Source organism: Mirounga angustirostris, unplaced genomic scaffold (assembly GCF_029215605.1).
Source record: "Mirounga angustirostris isolate CCGP_5_RB_7025 unplaced genomic scaffold, mMirAng1.0.hap1 SCAF_4, whole genome shotgun sequence".
Lineage (NCBI taxonomy): Eukaryota > Metazoa > Chordata > Mammalia > Carnivora > Phocidae > Mirounga > Mirounga angustirostris.
The window spans coordinates 170,232,070-170,257,979 of record NW_026991712.1 but is presented as its reverse complement, the minus strand read 5'-3'; the positions used below and the strand labels follow the sequence as shown (position 1 = coordinate 170,257,979).

The 25,910-nt window shown below is 54.0% G+C and overlaps 2 protein-coding genes across 2 annotated transcripts in view; both read left to right on the top strand.

Moving 5' to 3' along the window:
- Window positions 1-17,075, top strand: part of ZDHHC18 (zinc finger DHHC-type palmitoyltransferase 18) — a 23,678-nt gene extending 6,603 nt beyond the window's left edge. Inside the window, exons 3-8 of the mRNA XM_045898356.3 lie at window positions 10,116-10,265; window positions 11,765-11,902; window positions 12,013-12,061; window positions 12,599-12,701; window positions 14,112-14,224; window positions 15,128-17,075. Coding sequence (XP_045754312.1) covers window positions 10,116-10,265; window positions 11,765-11,902; window positions 12,013-12,061; window positions 12,599-12,701; window positions 14,112-14,224; window positions 15,128-15,245 — 671 coding nt within the window. The 3' untranslated portion in view covers window positions 15,246-17,075. The remainder of the gene's footprint in view (window positions 1-10,115; window positions 10,266-11,764; window positions 11,903-12,012; window positions 12,062-12,598; window positions 12,702-14,111; window positions 14,225-15,127) is intronic.
- SFN (stratifin) lies at window positions 15,128-25,910 on the top strand. The gene is made up of 2 exons (XM_045898357.3): window positions 15,128-15,227; window positions 23,221-25,910. The coding sequence occupies exon 2, from the start codon at window positions 23,225-23,227 to the stop codon at window positions 23,969-23,971; it is 747 nt and encodes a 248-aa protein (XP_045754313.2). The 5' UTR covers window positions 15,128-15,227; window positions 23,221-23,224; the 3' UTR covers window positions 23,972-25,910.

Sequence of the window (25,910 nt, the reverse complement as noted above, 5' to 3'; positions counted from 1 at the left end):
CCATGACACATTCCCAGAGCTCCTTGTCCTTCTTTTCTTGGCCCTGTGCTGCACGGTGATTGTTACAAAGTTGTTGGGCAGGCCCAGCAGCCTCTCCTGGACAGTGAGGGTCTTGTTCACCTAGTCTGCTGCTTGAGGGTCCAGGGATGTTGGCTGAATGGATGAGCCTCTGTAGAGGCCCTCCTTGCTGTCCCCAGGTGACCGATGGAGAGATAGTTGGAACTTCTCCCAATTAGGCATTATGGCTTTAATCACTTATGTGTTGATTCTATATGCTGACTCCTGAGTACAGGCGGAGGAGGTGGGAGGCCAAAAACAAATCTGATGTTGACCCTGCCTTCGGGCAGTTTCCAGGCTAGCTCAGTCCAGGGTGGCGTGTGACCACACCTGCAGGGGTGACCAGCTGCCCCAGGGACCAGTAGGCTTTGGAAGAGGATCAGAGAAGCCAGGAGCATCTTCTGCCTGGAGGATGTGGAGAGGCTTCATGGAGAGATGCCTTGAGCCAAAGCTTAAGGTTTGGGTGGAGTTCAGGCATGGGAATATGTGTGAAGGGAGCCCTCCGCGCAGGTGGAACAGAGGAGGAGAGGACGGGGGGGAAGGAGCGGGGACAGGCATAGAACCCTGAGCAGGCCATATGAGCTGGAACAGGAGGACTACTTCAAAGAATTAGAGAAATTCTGGTTGGAGAATGGGGTGGAATTAGTCACTTGGGGCCCTAAATGTCAGGGTTGGAGACTTCCCTTTGAGAACAGCTGCCATGCCTGGAAAGTGACATCGTTGAGGCCTTTGAACTCTGAAACTTGAACGGGAGCCAGATTTGAGGGTGGGGCCAGGAGGTTTCTAATCAGGGTGAACTATATTTTCTCGAAAAGGACTAAGGTCATTGAGCCTTTTCGAGAAGGCTGGGGACCAGCTTCGAGGTGGATGGTGCTGTTCATATAAACACGAACTGATGATTACTGGGGCCCATGCAGACTGGGGGCTTCTCACTTCGGCCCCATAGGCCAGCAACTCCAGCCCAACAGGCTCTAGCCCAAGGCTGCCGCCCTACAAGGACCGTCTGAGGTGGGCTGACCAGCTCCTTCCTGTCTCGTGTCCTGGGAAACCCCTCAGTCATAGGCAAACCAAGGCGGTTGGTCACCCTGGTCTGAGATCTTGACTTGTCAGCTGGTGACCCATGCAGCTGGGTCTCCCTACAGGTCTCCCTCTCCATACAGAGTCCAGACACTCTGGGAAGTTGGAAAAGAGGTAAGGGGTGCCAACACTGCCCCCAAGAGGCTCCCAGTCTGATGGGAGACAATAGAAACATCCAGATCAGAGCGACAGACCCTGACCTAGACACGTTTACAGCTCACAGAACAGACATAAGGCTGCCTCTCCCTCCGCCACCACCCAGCAGGTCACGGACTGCAGCCTGTCTGTGCCCAGAGTGTCTCCCCCCAGGTCCTTCTGAAGCCCACTGCCCTAGGGCAGACCTGCCCCATTTGCTACCTGGATTGGCTCTGTTGACCAGGCCCCAGCACCTGGCTTCTCCCTGCAATCACAGTTGTTTCTCCAAGACCCAGATGTGGCCCCAGCCCTCCCTGGCTTAGGATTTGGGTGATTCCCTGGTGGCCTCAGCAGCACTTCCTGAAGTTCGGTCATTTGGGTCCAGCCTTTATGATGTTTACGCTTTCTGCATCTCACCTTGTACCTTCATTTCCTTAGTATTTTCCTTTAAGCATTTCTTTTTTAAATGTATCTTACAAAGAAAGTTTGTATCACCCTTGTAAGCGGAAAGCCTCTTACTCCTAATAGAAGATAATCATCAAAACAAAACATAACAATGTTACAGATTCTTGGTGGTTACACTTGCCTGCAGAAATAGTCACTTTAAGGCCTGATCACAGCTCTTAGGTATTAGAAGTCAAGCGTTTTCCTCTTGATGGAGTCAAAGGCTTGAAAGAAAATTGAAAAGGGGCTAACTTTCTGATCCCATGAATCAGTGTTACTTAGTGTTGTGGCCAGGAAACAGATCATCTTCCCCCTTCCTGAAAACTTGCCCGCAGAGGTGCGCTCGCTTGCAGGCTCAAGGCCAAGCCTAGCCTACCTGCCCCCGCCCCCCCGAGCCCCCCTGCCACGCTGTGCGCGTTCACACCTCTGTGCCTTTGCTTTGTTCACACAGCCCCCTCTACCGCTGTCCCTCTTTCCCTGGTGAGCCAGACGGCTCATTCCTCCTGATCCAGCTTAATTATGCTTCACCTTTTGTTGCTTCCTTGAATGCCGCCTCCAGCCCCCACCCCACACGTTCCCCCTGGGATCGAGTATAGACATCAGTCATACCATTAATCCTCGAGCTGTGGGTTCGGCCTTTCTATCTCTCATTCCCATCACTACCTGACAAGTCTGATGCGATTATTACTGAGTGAGGAACTGAGGCTCCGAGAGGTTAGGCAGCTTCCTCAAAGAAACAAGCCAACAAGTGGCCAGGCCAGGTTTCAAAATGAGATCAGGCTGGCCCCAGAGTCACCAGACTTGACTCACAGTGCCTCTTACCCGGACTCGGTGATTATCCACTTCACCTGCTCCCTCTGCCCTCAGGCCAAGCTCTTCCTGTGTCCTCCGGCCTGCCCCTCAGCTGGTAGGTGGTGGGCGCTCCATAAGCCTCTGGCATGAACAGAAATGGTCACGTGGGGATTACGGTGACCCACAGCCTGGGCACTGTGGCTGACCTTGCACTGACCTAGAAGCTGGGGAGACCCCACCCTGCCGCCGTTTCCTCCACAGGTGGGGGCAACGGAAGGCCAACAGTCAGGACCCAGCAAGGCGGGTGGCGATCCCGGCCTTCCCTCACGAAAGCCTGCTCGGGAGCTCAAGCCGGCCCCCGGGGCCTTCCCCGCCAGCCACGGGGCTTCAGTCACAGACCCAGCCATCTGGCTCTGACTGCAGAATGCCGGCCTGCTCCCCTCCCTGGGCTTTGGTTGCTGTGGAGAGACCCATAGCATGGCCCTTGGTGAGGGAGGAAGTGTGGGGAGATTCATTTGCTTCTCACAGGTGTTCATGGGGACGAGCCTTGCCCCTCATTACCACATCCCCAGGGGCTTTAGAGCCCCGGCTACGTGCCTGGGGGCAGCAGGAAAGGCCTTTTTACTTCTTGGGGGAAAACCCAAAGCAGAAAGCCTTGGAGTAGATCTTAGATTCCCTTAGGGCAGAAATAGCATCTCTTACCGCTCTTTCTTCTTTTCTTTTCTTTTTTTTTTAAAGATTTTATTTATTTATTTGACAGAGAGAGAGAGATAGCACAAGTAGGCAGAGGAGTAGACGGAGAGGGAGAAGCAGGCTCCCCGACGTGGGACTCGATCCCAGGACTCTGGGATCATGACCTGAGCCGAAGGCAGACGCTCAACCAGCTGAGCCACCCAGGCGCCCCTCTTCCTTCTTTTTTCAACAAATATTATCTAAACTAGGTGAACAAAGCAAATGTGGTTTTTTGTCTTGTTTAAAGGAAGCACTAGGCCCAACGTGGGGCTTGAACTCATAACCCCGGGATCAAGAGTCGGACACACTCTACTGACTGAGCCAGCCAGGCATGTCCCCTCCCCCCGTTTTTTCCTAATTTTTTTAACTTTCGTTTAAATTTTATTTTTTTATGTATTTATTTTTAAGGTTGTTGTTGTTTTTTGTTTTGTTTTGTTTTTAGTAGGCTCCACACCATGGAGCCCAAAGCAGGGCTTGAACTCACAACCTTGAGATCAAGACCTGAGCTGAAATCAAGAGTCAAATGCTGAACTGACTGAGCTACCCAGATGCCCCAAGATTATTTTATTTTATTTTATTTTATTTATTTTATTTTATTTATTTATTTTTATTATTATTATTATTATTTTTAAATTGCTGATCAAGTGTCAGGTTCCATTTGAAAGGCTTAACAGCACATCTTGTCAATTTTTTTTTTTAATTTTATTTATTTATTCATGAGAGACAGAGAGAGAGAGGCAGAGGGAGAAGCAGACTTCCCGTGGAGCAGAGAGCCCGATGCGGGACTCGATCCCAGGACCCCGGGATCATGACCTGAGCTGAAGGCAGATGCTCAACCATCTGAGCCACCCAGGCGCCCCTATTATTTTTTTTTATTAAGTAATCTCTATACCCAGTGTGGGGCTCAAACTTATAACCCTAAGATCAAGAGTCGCATGTTGTACCGACTGAGCCAGCCAGGAGCCTTTAATTTATTTTTTTTAAAGGAACCATATTTGACTTATCTGTATGTACTTGCCTCTTCTCCCCTCACCTGCCGCCCCCAGGCCTTGTACAATATCTTGACATAGTAGTTGGTAATGTCTGAGAGAATGTTTGGAAGACAAGGGTTTTAATTTCAGCCCCACTTTATACATACTATTGGAGTGAAGTCCGTGTCCTCATCTGTAAAATGTGGGTACATACCCCCTTGCCCAGCCCAGAGCATCTTTGGTGCATCAAGTGAGACAGGGAATATCAGTGCACTTTGAAAATTGTTTGTCTCGGGCGCCTGGGTGGCTCAGTTGGTTAAGCGACTGCCTTCAGCTCAGGTCATGATCCTGGAGTCCCGGGATCGAGTCCCACATCGGGCTCCCTGCTCGGCAGGGAGTCTGCTTCTCCCTCTGACCCTCCCGACCTTCCCCCCTCTCATGCTCTCTCTCTCTCTCAGTCTCTCTCTCTCTCAAATAAATAAATAAAATCTTAAAAAAAAAAAAAAGAATGCTTATTTCCTACAATTGGTTATTTAAAAAAAAAAATTGTCTCTATTGAAACTTAAGAGGCGGAGCCTTGTGGTCAGGAATGGCAGAGGGACTTGTCTGGCACTAATAAGCTGTTGGCAGGAATGCGTGGAGGAGGAGTCCAGGGCCGGGGTTGGTCCGCATGAATAAACAGTGGGACAGGCTGAGGGGCATCCCTGCAAGGCCTCCTTTGACCCAACTTGGTGAGGGCCCCGGTGCATCTAGGGGGCTCCCTTGCTCCAGGGGGACACTTTCTCCCCCGCCCCTAGCTCTTGGCAACCCAAGGAAGTTGGGTGTGCAGAGCTTTACTTCCTCTTTCTCTGTTCTCGAGAGGAGGAAGCCTGGTCCCCGGAGGCCACAACATACTGGTAGGAGTCCCCTGCCTGCCTGGGGGCCTGTGGGAACCCAAGTGAGGATTCCAGGAATTTTCTCCTCCTCTTTCCTCAAGTGGGTCTGTGGCTGCCCTTCGCTCACGGATGAGTTGGGTTCTGAAGTTTGGTAAATAAGTTGTTTGGAATATAGTTTTTCATGGGAAGGACAATAATAATAATAATGGCTAGTGTTTATTCAGCTCTGGCCCAGTGCTAGATGTTTTGCTCATAAGCCCACTTGCTGAGTTCTTGCTTCATCTTCCTTTACAACACTAGGAGGCAAGTTTGATTATGTCCTATTTTCTTTTTTAGCAGATGAGGGCACAGAGAAGTTAAGCCACTTGACCCATATCACATAACTCGTTGCGGTTGGGCCACATGCATATCTGTCTGGCTTCAAAGCTTGTGTCCAAGCCTGGAAGCCAGCAGTGGGCAGGGATGAGAGCTGGACCTGGGGCCCATGGGCGAGGGTTACAGGTTGGATTTGGAGGAGCATCAAGAGTTTTGGAAAGAGGTGGAGGATTGTGCAAGCTGGAGTGTCCCAACGTGAACTGTGAGTCAGGACTGAGGCTCCTGTGAATCTAGCCCCGTGCTCAGGGCCGTCCTGCAGCATCGCACTGAGCACCCGCCACAATCCTGTGAGTCTGAGACTGTCTTCTCTCCATTGGACGGATGAAGAAGCCGAGGCTCCAGGAGGTGAAGGGAGGTGAAGGTAGCAAAATCATGTTTCAAACCTAGTGTTGCAGACTCCAGAGGCCATGCCAACACAGCTGTTAGTAAGTACTCACCAAGTGCCAGTTCCTTTCCAGGTACTATTTCTGATCCTTCTATAAGCCTTCCAGCCTGTTGTTATTTGTCTGCTTTTTCACATGCAACCACAGGCTCACAGAGGTTCAGTCCCCTCCCTGACGGCACTAGCTCGTGAATGGGAGGGTCAGGATTTGAACTCTAGGCCTGCCTGAGTCCACAGCATGTATTCTCTCCTCTCTGCCTGCTCCCCAATGGCTCATGGGCCGGGGACTGCCTGTTTCCCCCACCAGCCCTGCCCTCAGCGGGCATGCGGTCTAGGGGGAGAGACAGCGTCCCCTACACAGCAGCCCCATCACAGCCCCGCAGGGAGCAGGCGCTGGGTGTGAGGCACAAGAGCCCCCATGGCAGCAGTGCTCAGAGAAGCTTCTGGAAGACTGGACAGGGAGCGGGAGAGTCCTGGTGAGCAAGGAGAAGGCAGGGGCCAGGGCTTGGTCGGAACAGGGACAGGAAGCTGAAGCTGCAGGGACTCGGGGAAGAGTGGTGGGAGAAAAGCCAGGAGCAGAGGTCGGGCCCAGTTGTGGAGGGTCCTAGTATCAGGACAGGAAGTTGTCCTTTATCTGGTTTTTAGGGGAGGCCAGTGAAGGGTTGTCACTCAAAAGGGGTTATTTAGAGAAATGTGGTGGTGTGTGCAAGGGGGTTGGAAGGCAGAGGGGCTGGGAGCAGGGAGCCTTCTGGGGAAGCTGTTTGGTGATAGGGGCTGGCCTGGGTTAGGGCATTGGGAGGAGAGTGAAAGATTATGAAGGAAGATCCTGACGAGGCCTAGCGACTGGCCGTGAAGGGGTAAGGAAGGGTCTGCAAAGGGTCTCCAAACGGAGTTTCCCTGCCTCTGCAACTCGCTGGCTCTGTGACTTTGGGTAACTTCCCTAACCTCTCTGGGCCTGTTTTCTCATTTGTAAACTGAAGGGGTTAGAAGAGAAGCAGGCAGTGAAGGGACAATTTTCAAGTGTTCACTCTGTGCTAGGGGCTGTGTTATATGTTCTTTGAGGTTCTTTCCAGCTCTTGGACTGTGCCACTGGCAGAAATAAGGAACCAGGCAGGGTTAAATAACACTCATTGTGACACTTTAAAATTTAAAAAAGACCTCAAACCCAAGTTTTTGGAAACTTGGGTTCACATCTGGGTTCTGCCACTTCCTAGCTGGGAGTGGCCTCGAGCACGTCACTTCACCTCACTGAAAAGTCTCCTTAACTGTGACCTAGAGGTGGTAATGATAACCTTACCTCCTGGGATGTTCTCAGGGTTCAAGAAGATAATATATGCAACGTGCTCAGCATATAGTAGGTGCTCAGTGTTTCCTCTTCCTCGCCTCTTCCTTTCTTTCTCTTTATAATTCTTTGTGCTTCTTCAGCATTTACTTTGTGCCACTTAACGTATATTAACTCATTTAACCCTCACAACAACCCTATGATGTTATTGTTATTATCCACATTTCAGTGATCAAGGAAACAGAGGCACAGAGAGATTATCTGTTACTTTAGCAAGTCTGGCAAAACCAGGTTTCGGAGTGTGTCCACTGACCTCACACCCCCTGCCCTTTACCCTGCTGCTGGTTTTAAAGAAGAAACGTTCGGGTGCTGAGCTCCATTTTAAACACATGGTGGTTGGGGTGATGGTGAACAGCCTAGCAAGAGTCTGTTTGGTAACTGGAATGTGAGACCCAAGTCCGTTTGCTTCATTGATGCATGCCAGGCACCTAGAATAGTGCCTGGCCCCTGGTAGGCAGTCCGTAAGTTATTTTCGAGGCACGTGGCCAAACTGGAGATGCTGTCTGGGGAGTGCATTCAGTAGAAGCAACAGCTGGGAACATTGCTAAGGGCTGGGGATCACAAGCAGCCTCATGGGACTGTCAGAATTCTGTCAGGAAGGAGCCACTGCTTTGGGGACTTTGGTCCTTTGAGGCCTGGGGGACCAAGAGGCTCAGTGGGTAGAATTGTGGGCTTTTGCATGTGGCAGACCTGGGTTCGGATTCCTGTTCACCCGCATCTGAGCTTCATGACCTCGGACAAGTTACTTAAACCTCTTTTTGTTAAGTTTTCACTGAAGAATAATGGGCTTACAAGATGTGTACAAATCATAAGTGTTCTGTTTGTTGAGTGTTCACAAACCGAACACACACATATAATCAGCACCCAGATCAAGAAACACTATATGAGCAGTGTCACAGGACCCTCCCCCCCACCCTTGTACATGTCAGGTCTGTTTCTGGATTCTCTTTTCTGTTCCATTGATCAGCATTTCTACCTTTGCACCCAAACCAGGCCTTCTTAAGTAATAGAGCTTTATCATTAGTCTTGAGATCTAGTCATATAAGTCCTTTAGCTTTTTTCCTTCAAGAATGCCTTGGCTATTCATGGCTCTTTGCATTTCTGTATAAATTTTATTTTATTATTATTATTTTTTTAAGATTTTATTTATTTATTTGACAGAGACACAGAAAGGGAACACAAGCAGGGGGAGTGGGAGAGGGAGAAGCAGGCTTCCCGCTGAGCATGGAGCCCGATGCGGGGCTCGATCCCAGGACCCTGGGATCATGACCTGAGCTGAAGGCAGGCGCCTAACGACTGAGCCACCCAGGTTCCCCTCTGTATAAATTTTAGATTGAATTTGTCAATTTCATCTCCCCCAAAAAACATACTGGGATTTTTTTTTTTTTTTTTTAAGATTTTATTATTTGACACAGAGAGACACAGCGAGAGAGGGAACACAAGCCAGGGCAGAGGGAGAGGGAGAAGCAGGCTTCCCACGGAGCAGGGAGCCCAATGCGGGGCTCGATCCCAGGACCCTGGGATCATGACCTGAGCCGAAGGCAGAGGCTTAACGACTGAGCCACCCAGGCAGCCCATACTGGGATTTTTGACTTGAATTATGTTGATGTACAGATTGATTTAGGGAGAATAAATCTAATTCTAATGCTGAGGTTCTTTGTTTTTGTTTTTGTTTTTAAAGATTTTATTTATTTATTTAAGAGAGAGAGAGAATGAGAGACAGAGAGCACAAGAGGGAAGAGGATCAGAGGGAGAAGCAGACCCCCTGCCGAGCAGGGAGCCTGACGTGGGACTCGATCCCGGGACTCCAGGATCATGACCTGAGCTGAAGACAGTTGCTTAACCAACTGAGCCAGCCAGGCGCCCCTAATGCTGAATCTTTTAATCCATGAGTACAATATATTTCTGTATTTCTTTTCCACTTAAAATTTCTATTATGAAAAATTTCAAATATACAGAAAAGTGGGAAAATACAATGAATTTCTACGTGTCACTAAATAGTTGTTATTAGTGTCTCTTATTTATATCTTATATACTTATGATTTCTTTCTTTTATCTTTAATTTTTTAAAAGATTTTATTTTTAAGGAATCTCTACACCCAACATGGGGCTAGAACTCACAATCCCAAGATCAAGAGTCACATGCCCTTCTGACTGAGCCAGCCAGACACCCCTATGCTTATAATTTGTAAACCATTTCATCGTAAATTACAGACATTATAGACACTTTATCCATAAATACTTCAACATGTGTCTCCAAAATCTAAAGACAGCCTCCTGCATGACCACAATTCCATTATTACAGCTAGGAAAATTAATAGCTCCCAAATTTCTAACCTATATTCCTTTTTCCCCAGTTCCCCGCCAAATGTCTTTCTTGTTGCTGTGTTTTGTTTTGCTTTTCAAGACGGGATCCAATCTAAGATCATGCATTGCATTTGTTCGTGTCTCTTAATTTAGAGCCATCTCCTTCTCTTTGTAAGTGACATTGATTTTGTTAGAGATCAGGCCAGTGGTCTTGTAGGCGTCCCACATTCTGGATCTGATTGCTTTCTCATAGTGTTGTTTACTTTGTCCTTCCATCTCCTGAACCTCCTGGAAACTGGAACTTAGTTCGGGCTTGACTAGATTCCCATAAACCTCCCTAAGTCTTCCCAGGGTCTCCTTCTCAAAGTTGTATACGGCCAGCGGTGCGTGAGCCGGTGTGTAAAGCTTTATCACAGGGCTTGGCACACGGCAAGTTTCGGTAGGCTGTAGCAGATCTTCATAGTTGTCCCCGCCTTGGGCCTGCATTTTATCCCAGTGGCGTGTTCCCAGGAAGCGGTTTCCTGAAGGCTTCTCTTGTCCCTGCTAGGGAGCAATGGCTTCTCCCCAGCCGGGGCTCTTGGCTCCGGGCTCGAAGATCCCCCATCTCCCTCTCCTCCCGCCCTCAGATAACACAGGCAGTTCCACATACCGGCCACCCCCTCGGACCCGGGAGGTGATGATCAACGGGCAGATGGTCAAGTTGAAGTACTGCTTCACCTGCAAGATGTTTCGGCCACCACGGACGTCACACTGCAGTGTCTGTGACAACTGTGTGGGTAAGTGGGAGGCAGCAGGGAGTGATGCAAGGAGCCCTGGAGACAGGAGAGTCACTCATGGGGGTGAGGCTGTGTCTGAATCAGCCAGAGCTGGGCAGGAAGTCTGCTTCACCCAAATTTGCTCAGACCAAGGAGGGGCTATAGGGAGAGGCGCAGAGTGTGACCAGTGGTATCTTGGCTTCAGCCCAGGATTGGTAGATTCTTTTCCCCCAGCTCTGAAGTATGGGGCAGACACAGAGAGGCCCTGGACCCTTCTTCCAGGCCTCAGCCTGGTTCTCAGTAGGTCCAACCTTCCAGGAACCAGAGACTGGAGCAATAACATTCTAGATACTTTGGGGCCAGAAAGAGAATGATTTATCATCCAGTGGCCCAGGGCCAGCTATACTGAATGACTTTGGATCTGATTCCCAGGGTTTGGGAGGGACAAGTATCTGGGAACAGAGGAGTTCAAGCTGGTAAGGTGGAGAGGATGTAGCCAAGATTGGAAGCTAAGCTCCTGACCCACAATTGCAGTGGTTGCTGGGGAACCAGAGACTGTTTTGTCTCCTCTTCTTGCTCACCAGAGGCCAGACAGCCCTGATGGGGACTGGGGGTGTGCCCCTGGGAGGGTGTCATAAGGGAAATGCTATGTAAGAGGACCCAGGCAAGCTGAGCCATGGTGACTGTATGGTTCCCAGGCAGTGAGCTCATCACACTAGCTCAGCGCTCCCTGAGTGAGAGAACAGCAGGGAACACCCATGACAGTAGGCAGGGAAGTGGGTGACTCAGTGAGTGTTATTCATCCCTGAGGACCCCCCCCCCACCTCCCCCGTGAAGAGTGCTGGCCATGGTGTGAGGCCTGCAATGGGCTTGTGATCCATATTCTCACAGGGGACTTTCCTTACCAGTCTGGGTGTGATCCAGGCCTTTCATGCCAGCTCTCCGCAAGTGACAGAGCAGCCCAGCCCCTCCCTGGGCCTCTATTTCTAGAGCAAGGAATGGGGATCCTTGGTGGTTGGCATGTGGCCAGGGTCATAGGCCAGGCAACAAGTACTTTTTTGTGGATCTTTGTACCAGGCACTGCTGGACCCTAGGGTTCAGCTCAGTGTGAGGCCAAAACAGACCCCCTCATGGAGTTTACAACTGAGCAGGGGTCCTTGGCCAGGCCACTAGTTACAAATAAGTATGTAAACACATGGGCCAAGCGCTGCAGATAAGGAACGGGGCGGATAACAGAGGGCCCTCACCTTGTCTGGGATCAGAGACTTTCTTAAGGAAGTGGCTTTGCAGCTGAGTCATGAAGGGGGAATTACCCTTAACCAGGTGAAGAGACAGCGAATGTGGGGCAGTAGGAACCTGCGCACAAAGGTCCAGAAGCAGGGAGCGTCCGAGGAACGGTGGGTGGGTGCGTGCAGAGAGCCTGGTGGGGAGGAAAGCCCCAGCCGTGGCGTGAGGCCTCTGAACACCTGTGGTGGTCGCAGGCCAGGGACACTAACCCGTCTCCCCTGGCCCTTTTCCAGAACGGTTTGACCATCACTGTCCTTGGGTGGGCAACTGTGTGGGGAGACGGAACTACCGCTTCTTCTACGCATTTATTCTCTCCCTCTCGTTCCTGACGACCTTCATCTTCGCCTGTGTGGTCACCCACCTGACGCTGCGTGAGTTGGGGTAGGGGGCAGGGGCAAGCGGGATGGGGGGCCAGCAAGCTCAAGTCAGGGGGCTGTGGTCACTCTCTGAGCTGTGCCCGGTCCTGTTTTTTCTTGCCCAGGCTCTCAGGGAAGCGACTTCCTCTCCACTCTGAAGGAGACACCAGCAAGATATCCTTTGTGATCTGGTGGATGCCCTGGTGGGAGCAAGGCCCCTTCACTGGGGTGGGTTCCCACGCCTCCTATAAACAGAGGGGAATGGTGTAGAGCCAGTGTTTGTCCTCAAGAATAATCCGTTGTACCAGCTGCTTCTGTTCCTGCCCGGGCTAGAACTGATCCTAAGTGGCCTGAGCAGGGGGCTGGGGTGTCCAAGAACTCTCAGGAGTCCCACAGTCCCTGTCTTCCCTTAAGACACCAAGCTTCCTGGACCATGTCCTATATGGGGTTCTGGGTGCCTGGAATCCTCATTTCCCTCTACTGTCCATTACCCATCCTGCTCTTGAAGGGGCTCCCAAGCCCTCCTTAGGGCCCAGAAGGTGATCCTGCTGAGAAGTGGTGAGTGGGCCACAGGAAGGTTACAAACTCCCTTCCTTTCTGAGGAAATAGCTCATGGAAGGATAGGTGAGAAAGGCAGAGCGTGGCAAGCTCCCAAGCTCAAGGGAGGCTCCCGGCCCTGTCCCCGTGTGCATCCTTGACCACCGTGCTCACTGTGCTGGAGTTGGTGATCTGCTTCTTCTCCATCTGGTCCATCCTGGGCCTCTCAGGGTTTCATACTTACCTCGTCGCCTCCAACTTGACAACTAACGAAGACGTGAGTAAGGCTGGATCCTGGGCAGGGTCCTGGGAAGGAGGCAGGGCTGAGGGAGCCTGGAGCGGCCACGGTGCAGCCTGACTCTCGGCTGCTGGGGTGACATGGGTGGAGACACTGCCTTCCAGCTCTCACGGCTTGGCCCCAGGAGACCCAATGCAGGCTTCGAAGACCCCGTGTGCCTGGGCCGCCCGGCACGGCTTTCCCGCTAACCGAGAGGCAGCGCTGCACCGTAAGCCATTATGTTAGCCCGCGTGTGCCTGTTTCCAGAGTTCTTTTGGGGTCCTTTTGCCAACTCTGAAGCAGAAGGAAAAGGGATGCTTTTCTCCCGTTTGGTGGCTGAGTGAGCCCCAAGGTCACACAGCTGGAAAGGGACAGAGCCAGGGCTGGGGCCGGAAGCCACGGCTCAGCTTCCTGTGCCCCCCACCACACCGCACTCGGAGACTGTCAGGGTGTCCCTGGGCTCCCTTACCGAGGGGGACAGCGAGGACAGGACCGCGAGGCCGTCTTGCGGCCCTCCACCAGCAAGCATTGTTTGAGCACCCCCTGTGTGCCCAGCCCGTGGGCCAGACCTGACGTCCCCTTCCTGTTCTCGCAAACAGTAAGGAAGCACATGAGAGCACCTGCGCCTCGGCTGCCATCACGTATGCTCAGAGGCCCATGACCAACAGAAAACACATTTTTTGACCTCAGCCTCTCATTCCGGGAAACAAAACTTAGCACTCATGTTGGGGTATCATGTGCCGGATGATTGGTACAGAGCAGAAATGACATCAGCCAGCATCTCCCAAGGCGGTTTCGTGGGTGCTAGTTCTTCAGCATGTTACTGGGGGTTAGGTAAAAAGATGTGTGGTGGCCAAGTAAGTTTGGAAAACTCTGGGCTAGAGTCAGGCAGGTGTCCTTCCTTGCTAGACTCCCCGGTGCCTTTGATCTGGCTTCACAGATCTAGAGATGGGCAGGATCTCATCGAATGCCCCACTGATGGTGTCAGAGTTCCCTGTTTTTCAAATGAGGACTGAGATTCAGAGAAGTGGCCTCTCCAGGGTCATCAGTGTGTCGGTGGCAGGGCCAGGGTTCACAGCCAGGTCAGCCTGAGCCCCGTCCCCTTGCACGACCTTCACTCGTAGGTGGCTGGCCAGAGAAGAGAGGATGCACCCAAAAGGTTGCCTTTGGAGGCTTCTCTGGCTGGGCTCTATTCTCTGTCCTGATGAGGGCTTCTTCCTCTCTGCCAGGTCCCCCCAGATCCAGCAGTCCCCCACACTCACTGAATAGCCCGGGTTAAAGACACATCCCCTCCAATAGTCTATCCAGAATTGGTTTCAGAATTCACCAGTTTTTCCTAACCTCTAGACCTCCCTCCTAAAAAATGGAAGCAAGGGAGGTACCTGACTCAGACTTCCTTCCTGCTGGCAGATCAAAGGCTCGTGGTCCAGCAAGAGGGGCGGTGAGGCCTCCATCAATCCCTACAGCCATAGAAGTGTTATCACCAACTGCTGTGCTGTGCTCTGCGGCCCCCTACCTCCCAGGTAAGCCAGGGGTAGCGGGGAGAGGTCCCAGGGCCTGGCCTGGCCAGTGCAGGGCAGCCCTGTGAGTCCACACCTCTCAAAGAGGTTCTGGAAGCAGCAGACCTCTCCTCACAGCATGGAAACCCTCTGCCCACCATCCCCTGCAGAGTGTACTCAAGGCATTTGTCACATAAAAGAATTCTGTGTAATTAATAACATATGCTCATTGTAGAAAAAAATGAAGTACAAAATATTAAGAAGAGTATTAGATATCATCTGTAATCTTGTTCGCCAGGGATCACCACAGTTAATGTTTTGGCCACGCTTGAGCAACTCTCACCTTCCGGTGCTGATGGCCTCGTCGGGTGGGGGGACTCCATCCTCCCTCCTGGCGGGAGAGCCCTGGTGGCTCAGAGCTGCTGGGAAGTGCCCCTCTGTCTGCACACCAGGGGGCGCCAGAGCGCCAGAACAGCTGTTAAATTGCAGTGGACGCTGCGGGAACAAGACTTCGCACACTGTCCACCCCCACCCCACCAGCTTCTCCTGCCTGATATGCCCGTCATGCTTGCCGTGGGGGTGGGGGTGGGTGACAGTGGGCATCGCACTAGTTCCAAATGCCCTTTCGTCCTGCTCTTCCCCTTCCCCGCAGCCTGGCTCTGTGGCAGCCAGACAGCAAAATGGGCTGCTTTGAATTAACAGGGAATAATAAATCCGGTGGCCAAAACCAGGTGTCCAGAGTGCAGAGCGGGCCCTTCTGGAAGGGAAGGGTCTTGAGCCCCCAACTGGAGATCAACTCCCCTTTCTCAGGGTTTCTAGGACTAGGTCTTTCCTTGCCTGGGAAATGGCCTGTGCCATTCGGCCCCCTGGCCTGGATCACTGGTGTCGGGCAGGGGCCCTCACATGTCCCCTCTTGTGTTTTGGAAGCCTGATTGACCGAAGGGGATTTGTGCAGTCTGACACCGTGTTGCCCTCACCCGTCAGAAGCGATGAGCCAACCTGCGGAGCCAAGCCCGACGCCAGCATGGTAGGAGGCCACCCCTGAACTGGGCTCAGTACTTGCTACCTGCTGGCCTGTCCACCCCTCTGCACTCACCTGCCGCCCTCCACACCTGCCGGGACCCTCCCCATTCCACCCACGGGAAGCAGAGCCGCCAAAGACTCTTTCGTATTTATTTCCCACCCTGCGTGGCTTTCCCCACACCTCCATGGCTGTACCCTCTGCTCCCCAAACCCAAGTTCCCACAGCCTTGGGCCCTACATCCCCCCAGCTGATCAGTGGCAGGAGTGACAGGAGAGAGAGGCCAGGGCCCCCGAGGCCGCGAGGGGGCCATGCCACGTCTCTGCCTGTGCCAGGGCAAGCCCTGTGTGAGTGAGGGTGCTGACTGAGTGCGATGCCTCCCAGGTAGGGGAGCTGCTGGGCTCTGCTCAGCCCGGGTCCTGGCGGTGAAGCAGGACCCACGAGCATTCGGCTCTGGACAGCAGGCTATAGGAGAGGATGCCTCCTCCGTGGGCTGCTTTGGTTTGTGGGCTCCTTCATTCTCTTTGTGATGATCATTGTTCTTCCATTTTTGTTCTTGTTTTTTTATATGGGGTTGGCCAGTGGGATAGAGCTGGGGTTCCAGATAGAAAGGGCAGAGGTGGGGGCGGGTGGGGGACAGCCTGTGTCAGAGGAAGCTACCCAAGGCCTCAGCTCCTGCATGATTCCTGGGTAGCACACTAGGAAGTGGGGGCCTTGCCCCCTCGCTATCCATGGAGGGTTCTCTGAGGGATCCCGGTCTGGCGCCCCACCTCTCTCCCAAGTCCGTTCTTGGGCTGGGCGGGTTACACTCATGCTGGCAATACTTGAAACGGGTTTATTAATGCTGGGTATTTTGCACAATTTTATAGACCTCTTTTCTACATAGCATTTTTTAAATGGAAGAAGAAAAAAAAAAGTCAGCCACATTGCTCTCTGTGTAGTGCCAGGTTAAGGATTATCAGAAGGCAAGTTGGTTTTAATAAATTTCTAAGAGAACTTCTGGCGGGAGTGTGTGTGAGTGTGTGTGTGTGTGTGTGTTCGCATGTGCCCTCGTGCGAATGAGGCTGGCTCCCACTTCCCTACACCCCCTGGGCTGCCCCTCTCCCCGCCATCCCCCTCGGGTGTCAGTGAGCCGCAACAGGAGCAGCCTGAGCTGTGGCCACAGGGAGCCCGTGCTTGGATCACAAGAGACCCCTGGGTTGTCGCTGCAGCTCAGCCCCCGTCCTCCTGCCCTTCCTTCCTCCTCGGACATTAGGAAGCCTGGGACCTGCCCAGACAGGCTGAGGCTGGGCGGGGCTGATGGGGTAATGGCTGGGGGGAGCGGCTGCCATTCTACAAGCCACACTCCCTCCTCTGGGCTCTGAGTATGCGACCTAGTGCCAGTGGCTAGAGGACGGGGAGTCTCTGCCCACTGGAAGACTCCGTCCAGAGAAAAGGGAGGAAAGAGCAGGGTGGTCCAAGAGGCGAGGGAAGGTCGGCCTAAATCTGGGCCAGAAACTCAAAGGATGTCCCTTCTCTGCTGGAAACTATAGCTTCTTGTCAAAATAGGAAATTGTTCTGTCCCCCTCCTTGGCCCTTCAGGTGGCCTGAAGCCCTGGGAAAGTGACGAGGAAGTCCTCGCATCTTGCCCTTCCTTGCTGCAGAGGCTAGTGGGTCAGAGGCAGCTGAGAAATGGCAGTCCCAGAGGGTCCCCTCTGGGAGAAGCAGCTCTGCCCTAGTGTCAGGACCCTGGGCCATGCTACAGCGGTGCTGGGAAGTGGGGAGGGAGCTGGATAGAGGAGGGGACTCCCACCTGCCTTTTATTTAAGCCAGTATTCTTTGTTCCTGCTTGTAATAAAATTTTTGTTTTTAAGACTTGATTTGCTTTGGTTTGGTTTTTGTTTGCTCTTTCTTTGCTGAGGCTCCAACTGGCAGCCCTCTGTTCTTTCAGCCAAACTTGGTCTTTCCTGGGGAGGCAGAAGGCAGGAAGCCCAGTGATATGGTTAACGTTCTCCTCTCCTGGCTGAGTCTGTCTGCTGGAGGCCGAGCAAGGGGGCGAGGCCCCCATGAGCATGTAAGAAGAGGCCATCCTGTCCCCTCTTTGTCCCCTCTACTTTCCCCTGCCTCGGGGATTTAGAGACTCCCAAGTTCTTTCTCCTTGCTATGTTTCCACTCTGACGCCCCAGGGACTGCCCAGCTAAGAGAAGGTTTCTGAGACAGTAGATTCCAGTTTGTAAGCCGGAGCCTCCCTGGCCCCCAGCCCCACCTGGGCAGCAGGGCCCAGCCAGACAACTCATAACACTGGCCCGCCTCTCTGGTATCTCCCCCAGGAGGACACCTGTCAGGATTTTGCCATCTCCTGCACAGCCTGAGGGGAGCTAACAGGCCTCTTTGCAGAGGGTTAGCTGGTAAGACCGTACCTCCCCTGTCAGCCAGCACTGCCCGCCCCCCTCACACACCATCTCATCCTCATCGCATGCCTTGCCAACCCCATGGAGCCCGTTCATCTGTCTGGTGTGTGGTGTGGTGTGCGTGCTGGCGGTGGTAGGGCCGCCAGGGCTTCCCCCCCAAACAGAAGGATCGGGGCGGGAGGGCAGGGCTAAGAGCCCAGCCCTGCTCTGGACTGAGGAAGTAGCTTCACGCAGAGCAGCTCTCCCACTGGAGCGGGAAGTGAAGGGCGAGGTTGGGGAGAGGGGGGCGTACCTGCTCTGAGCGGCTTGGGCCTGTTCTGCTGGTGGCCTGGTGTGCAGGAGCCCTCAGTCACCAACACTTGGGTCCTGGCTTTCTGTCCCTGCTGAGCTCTCACCCGCCCGTTTTCTCTCCTGCTTTGTTGCCTGCCGCCCAAGCCTTGGCCCTTCTGTGGGGAAGAGGCAGGTGCTGGGGCAGCCCCTGTCCCCACCAGCGCCCCTGCAGGCCTCCTGTCTCCTCCCAATCCTGCTAACCCTGTCTCTTCTCCTTCTTTGCCATCCTGCTGGGATCTCCAGTGTGTGCGGGGGCTTAAGGACCTCCTGAGGACCGCTGCTCTCTGCCTCTCCAGGAGTGGCCTGAGGGGCGCCAGGCACCCGTCACCTCCACCTGCCTAACCTGTGGCCCATCTGCCACCGTCTGTGCCTACAGGGTCTGCCCCCAAGCCTGCCCCCCACGTGTGCTCTCCAGAGCCCTCCACAGGGGGCAGGGGCTGGCCTCTTGCCCCCATCCCCACTCCATGCCAGCCAGAGTGTAGAAAGCCATAATGCAGCTGTCAGCACAATGATATAATACTATGCTGACACTTGCCCCCTTTTCCACTTCCCGTCCCCTTCCCCAGATCCGTAAGGTGTCAAGACTCTGCAGGAATCTGGCCTTACAGCCTGCCCCCTCCCAGCATCAGGCATAGCCGTAGTGGAGCTGAGCAGGTTTCTTCAGGAGCCTCTAGGGTGTTGGTGGTTGATGACGCTGCTGAACAAGTTTGGTGACTGTTCTAAGCACAACCGGTTTGACACTGTTCCCACGGCCCCTCGGTCCCCACTACCCCAAGTAGGTAAGATGCAAGGACGATGCTTGAGCCCTTTGCCCCAGGCACTGAGGGACTGAGCTAGCTCTGACAGCCCTTCAGACAAAAGGAAACTGGGCTGGGCCTAGGAAATCGGCTGAGTCCACGGCCGGGGGCTGCTTGTCTGCTGTCCTGTACCTTTTTTAACAGAAATAAAGATTTCCCTCTTCTTGCCATATCCTTGGCTGTCTGGTGCCACCTTTAGTTGGGGTCCAGGGGTGAGGCCTGTGATGAGTGTGCAGAACATCCAGCTTACCCTCACCGCCAGCTTTGTTCTAGTTGGTCAGCACCGTTCCGGAGACTTAAAGATTTATTTATTGAGTGAGTGGCGGGGTGGCAGGGGAGGCGGAGGGAGAGGATCTTAAAGCAGACTCCCTGCTGAGCGCAGAGCCCGATGCAGGGCTCTGATCCATGAGATCATGACCTGAGCCACAACCAAGAGTCCGTCGCTTAACCGACTGAGCCACCCAGGCGCCCCTGTTCTGGAGATTTAAAAGAAGAGGCGCAGTGAAGCCAGAAGTGACACCGGAAGTGTAGCCAGTGTCCTCTTCTAGAACTGGTCTTAGTGCTAGAGACCTTCAAGCCTTAGCTGACCTCAACTCTGAAAGTCCCACCAAGATGGGACTGTCACCCCTTGAACTGAACACAGTCCAGGTTAACAATCTCATGGACCCTTCCCTCCCCCCAGCTGCTGCCCCACACTGAGATACACACACGGTATGCTAAGAGCTCACAAATAATTATGGCAGCCATTTAGCAAGCGCTAGCTGAGAGCCAGGCCCATTTTCTCACCTAAACCTATGAGAAAGGTGATGTCAGCTTTTTTACAGATGAGGGAACAGTTGCGCAGGGTCTCCCAACTGATAAAGCAGCAAATCTAGGATTTGAACCCAATCTCTGCCATAACCTCTGACCCTTCTGCACTACCCAAGGAATGAATAGGGCTGCTTCAGGAGGAGGGGACCTCAGAGGGAAAACCCAGCTAGAGGCTGTTATTCACAGCCATCAGAGGGCTTAGAGGTGATCTGTGCTGGCCTCCTTGTACTGATGGGGAAACTGAGGCTCAGAGGCAGGAAGGGACCCTCCCTTTCCCCTGAAAGCCCTTAAAACAGATTTGGGATGCAGTCCCTAGGCTGACATTCCAATCTCTTTCCACTAACTGCACACTGTATCCTAGACTGGACTGGTCTAGGAGATGTGGGATACTCTAAACAACAGTGCCTTGAGGAGAAAAAGACAGGATAGCTGAGTCACTTAAAAGTAATCTAATATTCCCTCCCAAAGGCAACTAGTAGGGTGAGCCCTTGGCTGGATAACTGAACTCTTGTTTACAACTAACCAGGGGGAGAGGTGTCATACCTTCCTCCAGTCACCTGTTTAATTTGATCATTCCAAGACTGGAAAAAATTTCATAGGAAGTTCTTCCTGGATTCTAATCACTCCCTCCTGCTATATTCAGAGTCCTGTCTTCTGTTCTCAGTGCAGATAGATAGCAACAACTGGTGGCTGCCTTCTCTGTCACAAGCCTGTGATTACCAGCTAAGGATTGGCTGCCTCTTGAACCTGCTGGCGGGATGGATGCTATATGGAAGACAGCAGGCAGGAGGAGGAAAGCCCCCTTGGCCGCAGTCCCGGCTCCTGTCCTGCTGACTCAGGCGACTGACGGTGGGACTCCGTGCCCTGCCAGGGCCTGCCGCCTCCTGCCTGCCTGGGCTCCTGGACTTGGGAAACGGAGGCCTGGAGGCAAAGGGAGGTGTCTGAGACAGGAACTGAGTCAGGATCGACAGGCTAGAGCAGGCAGGGTAGCCTGGCTCCCAGAGTCACCCCTAAGCTTCAGCAGGGGAAGGGGAGGAGTGAAGAGGCTTCCTTTCGCCCTTCTCTCTTCTGGCTGTGCTGAGGGTATGGAGCTTGTGGTCTCCACCACCAGGTCTCCTGGCTTAAGTGATAGGAAGAGAATGCTGCCTTCCTAGAAACAGAGCACCTCCAAAATTCCTAGGCCTGCCAGGCCCTGCCTTCCAGGTTTCTGGTGCTCTGGGATCTCCAGCTTCCCCCCAGGACTTGGGAAAGCCTGAGCTGGATGGCTAGTATAAAGGAAGGTCCCTGAGGGCCTCGGGCCCGCGTAGGCCAGAGGAATGTCAGCTGGAGAGGGAGGAGACAGTGCTGAGTGAGCACATCTGACCATTCATCTGTCTTCCCTCTCTTAGGGACACTCAACAGGGCAGGGTCCAGTCCTTGGCTGAGGCTTGGTTTGGGACCCTTTGTCATTTCACAGAACCCAGCTCCATGTTAGTGCTTTGAGTGTATGTGATTATAATAATAAGATTGGTTGGATTGTTTCATGTGATAATAAAAGTCACCATTCACTCTAGTAAGGGCTTTTCCATCAACTCATTTAATCTTCACAATAAGTCCCATTTTACACTTAGGAAGACAGAGGCTCACAGAGGTTAAGTCACTTGGCCAAGGCTGTACAGCTTCTAAAAATTAAACCCAGGCAGTCTGATTCCAAAGATTCTAGGCTATTCTATCTCTTACAGAAAAATAATACATATCTACCATTGAACAAAATAAGAAAATCAAAAGGAAAAAAATCACTCGGAATCCCACTAACTAAAGATACACTCTATTAAATTAGTATTTTAATGTATTTCCTTTCCATCATTTTCTGTGTCGGTGATCCCATCTGAGCAAAGCCTTAGAGATGTCAAGCCTAAAATCCCTTCTGCTTCCTTGGAAACCCTGTAGTATCTGCCCAGGCATGCTCCTACATTTCCTTCGAAGAGGCAGATCTCATCTTTGGGCCTCAGAGTTCTGGCCTAAGCCTCCCTCCAGGAGGGGAGGTGGGTATTCAGGCACCAACCAAGAGGAACCAGGGAGGGACAGCCCTGTGAGATGGCCCTGGCGCAAAGATTAAGCTGGCTGGATCCCAGTGAGGGGAGCCCCACCCCTGAGCCCCATCTGAGCTTTCACTAGGGGTGGGGCAGATAAGCAGGAACCCACCCTCACGGGCATGGTGCCAACACCTTCAGGTGAAACTCCTGGCTGAATGAGAACAGCATCCCAGCAAACAGGGACAGAAGGCTGGCAAGAGAGAAGTCTCCCATCTCTGAGGCCTCTGCCAGGGGTCAGAGGGAGGGCCATAGTCAAAGGGAAGGGACAGAGAAATTTCTGAGAGGCAGGCTGGGGGAGGCAGCACTCACCTGGGACTGCTACCCCATAAAACAAAATAGTATATGTCACCACCTTCTTCTTTATCTCGGTCCTGTCTCTTTCCCCAGGTGCTAGCGTCCCCCCCGGGGAACCAAATTGGGCTGAGCACCCAAGTGGCCTGCTTCCCAGCCTTTGACAGAGGGCAGGCTGAGTCAGGCAGGAAAGCTGGGCCCCCACCCTGTGGGAGCCCCACTGATACATGATGGCAGGCGGCTCGGAGTGGGTAGATGACCTGGCGTGGAGAGCCAGAGGGCAGGTCCTCAAACAAGTGGCAACAGGCCACCAACTTGAAAGGGAAAATTGTGCTGTGATGGGGAAGGTGTCCAACAAACCTACTGGGTGACTAATTACAAAGGCTGGGCTGGAGCGTCAGGGGCCGCTCGTTAAACACCTCATTAAGTGGCACCCTGAGCAATGCCACCTGTGCATTCTGGGAACTCAGAGGGAACCCTGAGGGGGAGTGATGACCAGGGGATAGAAACATTTCAGGTAGACTCCTGAAGAAGCCTGGATCTCACTTCTAAATACAGCCCGGAGCTCACAAGTCAGAGGCCTTGACAAGAGGAGCCAGAGGAAGTGGGATGCAGGGGACTTAGTAGCTGTGTGACCCTGAGCACATCTCATCCCTTGGCATTCCCATCTCTAAAGTGGGAGTAATAGTCACAGTCTGGCCCATCTCACAGAGACATAGGAGGGATTAAATTCAATCATGGATGTGAAGGTGCTCGGGAAACTACAGCCCTACCTAAACATAATGATCTCACCTGAACCACGGTGGGAAATGTATGTGGTAGGATTAAGAACCCCATCCTCCTGGGTGCACCTGTCTTCATGGGCCTCTAGCTAGGCTGAAGCAGCCAGTTGGTTGAATCCATCCTTGGCCCCTGGAAGAACACCAGGAAGGGGGATGTGATTTGAGAAACCGGGGCAGCTATGTGGGCATTCACGTATTCGAATCCCTGAACAAGAGGGGGCAGCCTGGAGCCCGGAAAGGTGTCTGCAGGTGGGGCCAACACCGGGCCGGATTTCTCCTGCTGACTGCCCTGATGACTCACCCCATATCCCAGCCTTTTACCTTGAAGGAAGGGCCGGAAAGGGTGTGGGGAGAAGAGGAGAGGGAGGCAGGTCCTGGGCCCCAGCCCCGCCCTCTGTCCCTCCCCACCCTTCTCTGGGGCCAGGCCATCCAGCCAAAAGGCAGGCCGAGAGCCGGAGAGGCACAGAAGCCGGCACTGGTTTCAAGGCAGCCAGCTAGCCCGCCGCCTGTCTGTCTGTCACCAGAGCCATGGAGAGAGCCAGTCTGATCCAGAAGGCCAAGTTGGCAGAGCAGGCTGAACGCTATGAGGACATGGCAGCCTTCATGAAGAGCGCCGTGGAAAAGGGTGAGGAGCTGTCCTGCGAAGAGCGGAACTTGCTCTCAGTGGCCTACAAGAACGTGGTGGGTGGCCAGAGGGCTGCCTGGAGGGTCCTGTCCAGTATCGAGCAGAAGAGCAATGAGGAGAGCTCGGAAGAGAAGGGCCCCGAGGTGCGAGAGTACCGGGAGAAGGTGGAGACCGAGCTCCGGGGCGTGTGTGACACGGTGCTGGGCCTGCTGGACACCCACCTCATCAAGGAGGCCGGTGATGCCGAAAGTCAGGTCTTCTACCTGAAAATGAAGGGCGACTACTACCGCTACCTGGCTGAGGTGGCCACTGGTGACGACAAGAAGCGCATCATTGACTCAGCCAGGTCGGCCTACCAGGAGGCCATGGACATCAGCAAGAAGGAGATGCCACCCACCAACCCCATCCGCCTGGGCCTGGCCCTGAACTTTTCTGTCTTCCACTACGAGATCGCCAACAGCCCCGAGGAGGCCATCTCACTGGCCAAGACCACCTTCGACGAGGCCATGGCGGACCTGCACACCCTCAGCGAGGACTCCTACAAAGACAGCACCCTCATCATGCAGCTGCTGCGAGACAACCTGACGCTGTGGACCGCCGACAGCGCCGGGGAAGAGGCCGGCGAGGCTCCCGAGGAGCCCCAGAGCTGAGCCGCGGCCGCCCCCTCCCTGCCGCGCCAGGCCCTCTCCAGCACCCCGCCCGTGGCAGAGAGGACTAGATGGGGTGGGAGCCCCGACCCTTCTCCCCCAACGCTCTGCCCCCCGCTCACAAAAGCTCCGAGGAGAGGGACCAGCAGAGCCAGGGGGGCCGGCTCTTCCTGCAGCTGCCGGCGCCCTCACCGGTGGTCAGCCCCCCACCCCTGCTCTCTGCACCCCTCCTCCAAACCCCACCGCCAACCGGGCCACCTCCAACCCCTCTTGCCTCCCTCCCGCCCCCGTGTGCCCCTGAATCTTAGGAATTGAGGAGTGTCCCACCCTTGCGGCTGAGAGCGGGACTGTGTGGCAGAGTCTGGAAATGAGTGTGTGAGAGACTGAGAGCGAGTGAGAGCGAGTGAGAGCGAGCGCGGAGGACCCAGGATGACAGGGAATGCGTGTCTGCTGGCTGTGACCCTGTTTCCTCTCAATAAAGTTCCCCTGTGACACTCCTCCTGTCTCTTCCGGTTATTGGTGGACGGATGGGACAGGGATTGGCTTATGATTTGGAGACCTTGACTTCTTCTGATTTAGGACCCTGGCCTCTCAAGGGGCTGGCCCAGGGACGCACAGGCAAGACTTTGGAGCCAGTGACTCCAGGTGAGAGGCTGCGGGGCGCGGGTCCAGCTCTCCATCAGGGTGGCCCCCAACAAACTCGTCTGGGCCCGGGAGCGTCCGGAGAGCGCAAAGGCGGCTCCGAGGCTGCTCGGAAGGGGGAGGGCGAGGCTGAAGAACTCAGATCTGAGGGGACAGGAAAGCAGGGAGTCTCAGGTGTGAGGTCCGAGGTCCGCGCTGCAAGGACAGGTTGTAGCGAGCGGCAGGGAGCATGCCAGCTCTGAAAGCGAGGAAGAGCCCCATCAAGTGCTCAAATCTGAGAGGAGGCGAGCGCAATCTGACAGGGGCACGCCGCCGCCATTAAAAGCCCACAGCTGAGGAGAGGGGAACGCCCCCGCCCCCCGCGTTCGGACATGGGGACGAAATGAAATGGGCAGGCGAGGAGAAGCCCCGAGCTGGGTGGGAAGGGCCGCGGGGAGCGGAGACACGCCCAGGCCAGCCCAGCTCGCAGCCTCCGCCGCCGGCTCCGACACGCCGGGACCTGCGGCCGCCTCGCTCGCTCCCGCCTTCACAGCCCGCGGCTGGAGGCGGGCCCGAGGCCGATGCCGTCCAATCTCGGGAGAGAGCTGCTCAGGGTACCGCCCCCGGAGCCCGACGGGCCAATAGGGGAGAGCGCGGCGGAACGCGCGCGGGGCGTCTTCCTTCCACCCTCCCGGCCCCGCCGGCGTCGCGACGCGCAGCCCGAGTGAGGGCTTCCCCCGCGCCGCCCGCCAAGCGCCAGGGGCAGCGCTTTCCCGGTTTCACTCAGACGGGTTGCCACTCGCCCAGCCCGAGAGCTCCGCATCCTCGGAGCAGCGGGACGGGGCGGGGCCGCGCGGCAAAAGGAGTCCCCGCCCTTTGAGTCATCTGCTCTGCGGGCGTGGCCCGGCCCGGCCAGGCGGGCAGGGTCCGCTGCCCGGCCACCAAGGCGTCCCCACTGCCCTCCAGGATCCAGGCAGCCCTGAACCGATGGGCTTGGATTGTGTCCCCGACGGGCTGTGAGACCTTGGAAAAGCCATTATGCTTCCCTGGGTCTCAGTTTCCCTTTCAGTATCAAAGGGTTTGGACGAAAATCTGACAAAAACCGTGGTGTCAGAACTGCCTGGGTTTGAACCCCAGCCCTCCGTGGCCAAGGCTCTTAATTTTGCTTTTCGTTTGTGCCCTCGCTTTTCGTTTGTAAAGTGGGCATTAAAAAACTGTACCTTAAGAGTTGCTATGAAGTTTGAGAAAATAAATGCTTGTAAAGTAGTCCTAGTGCATGTTTAATACATGTTAGCTATTATTAAACCTTCCAGCATCAATA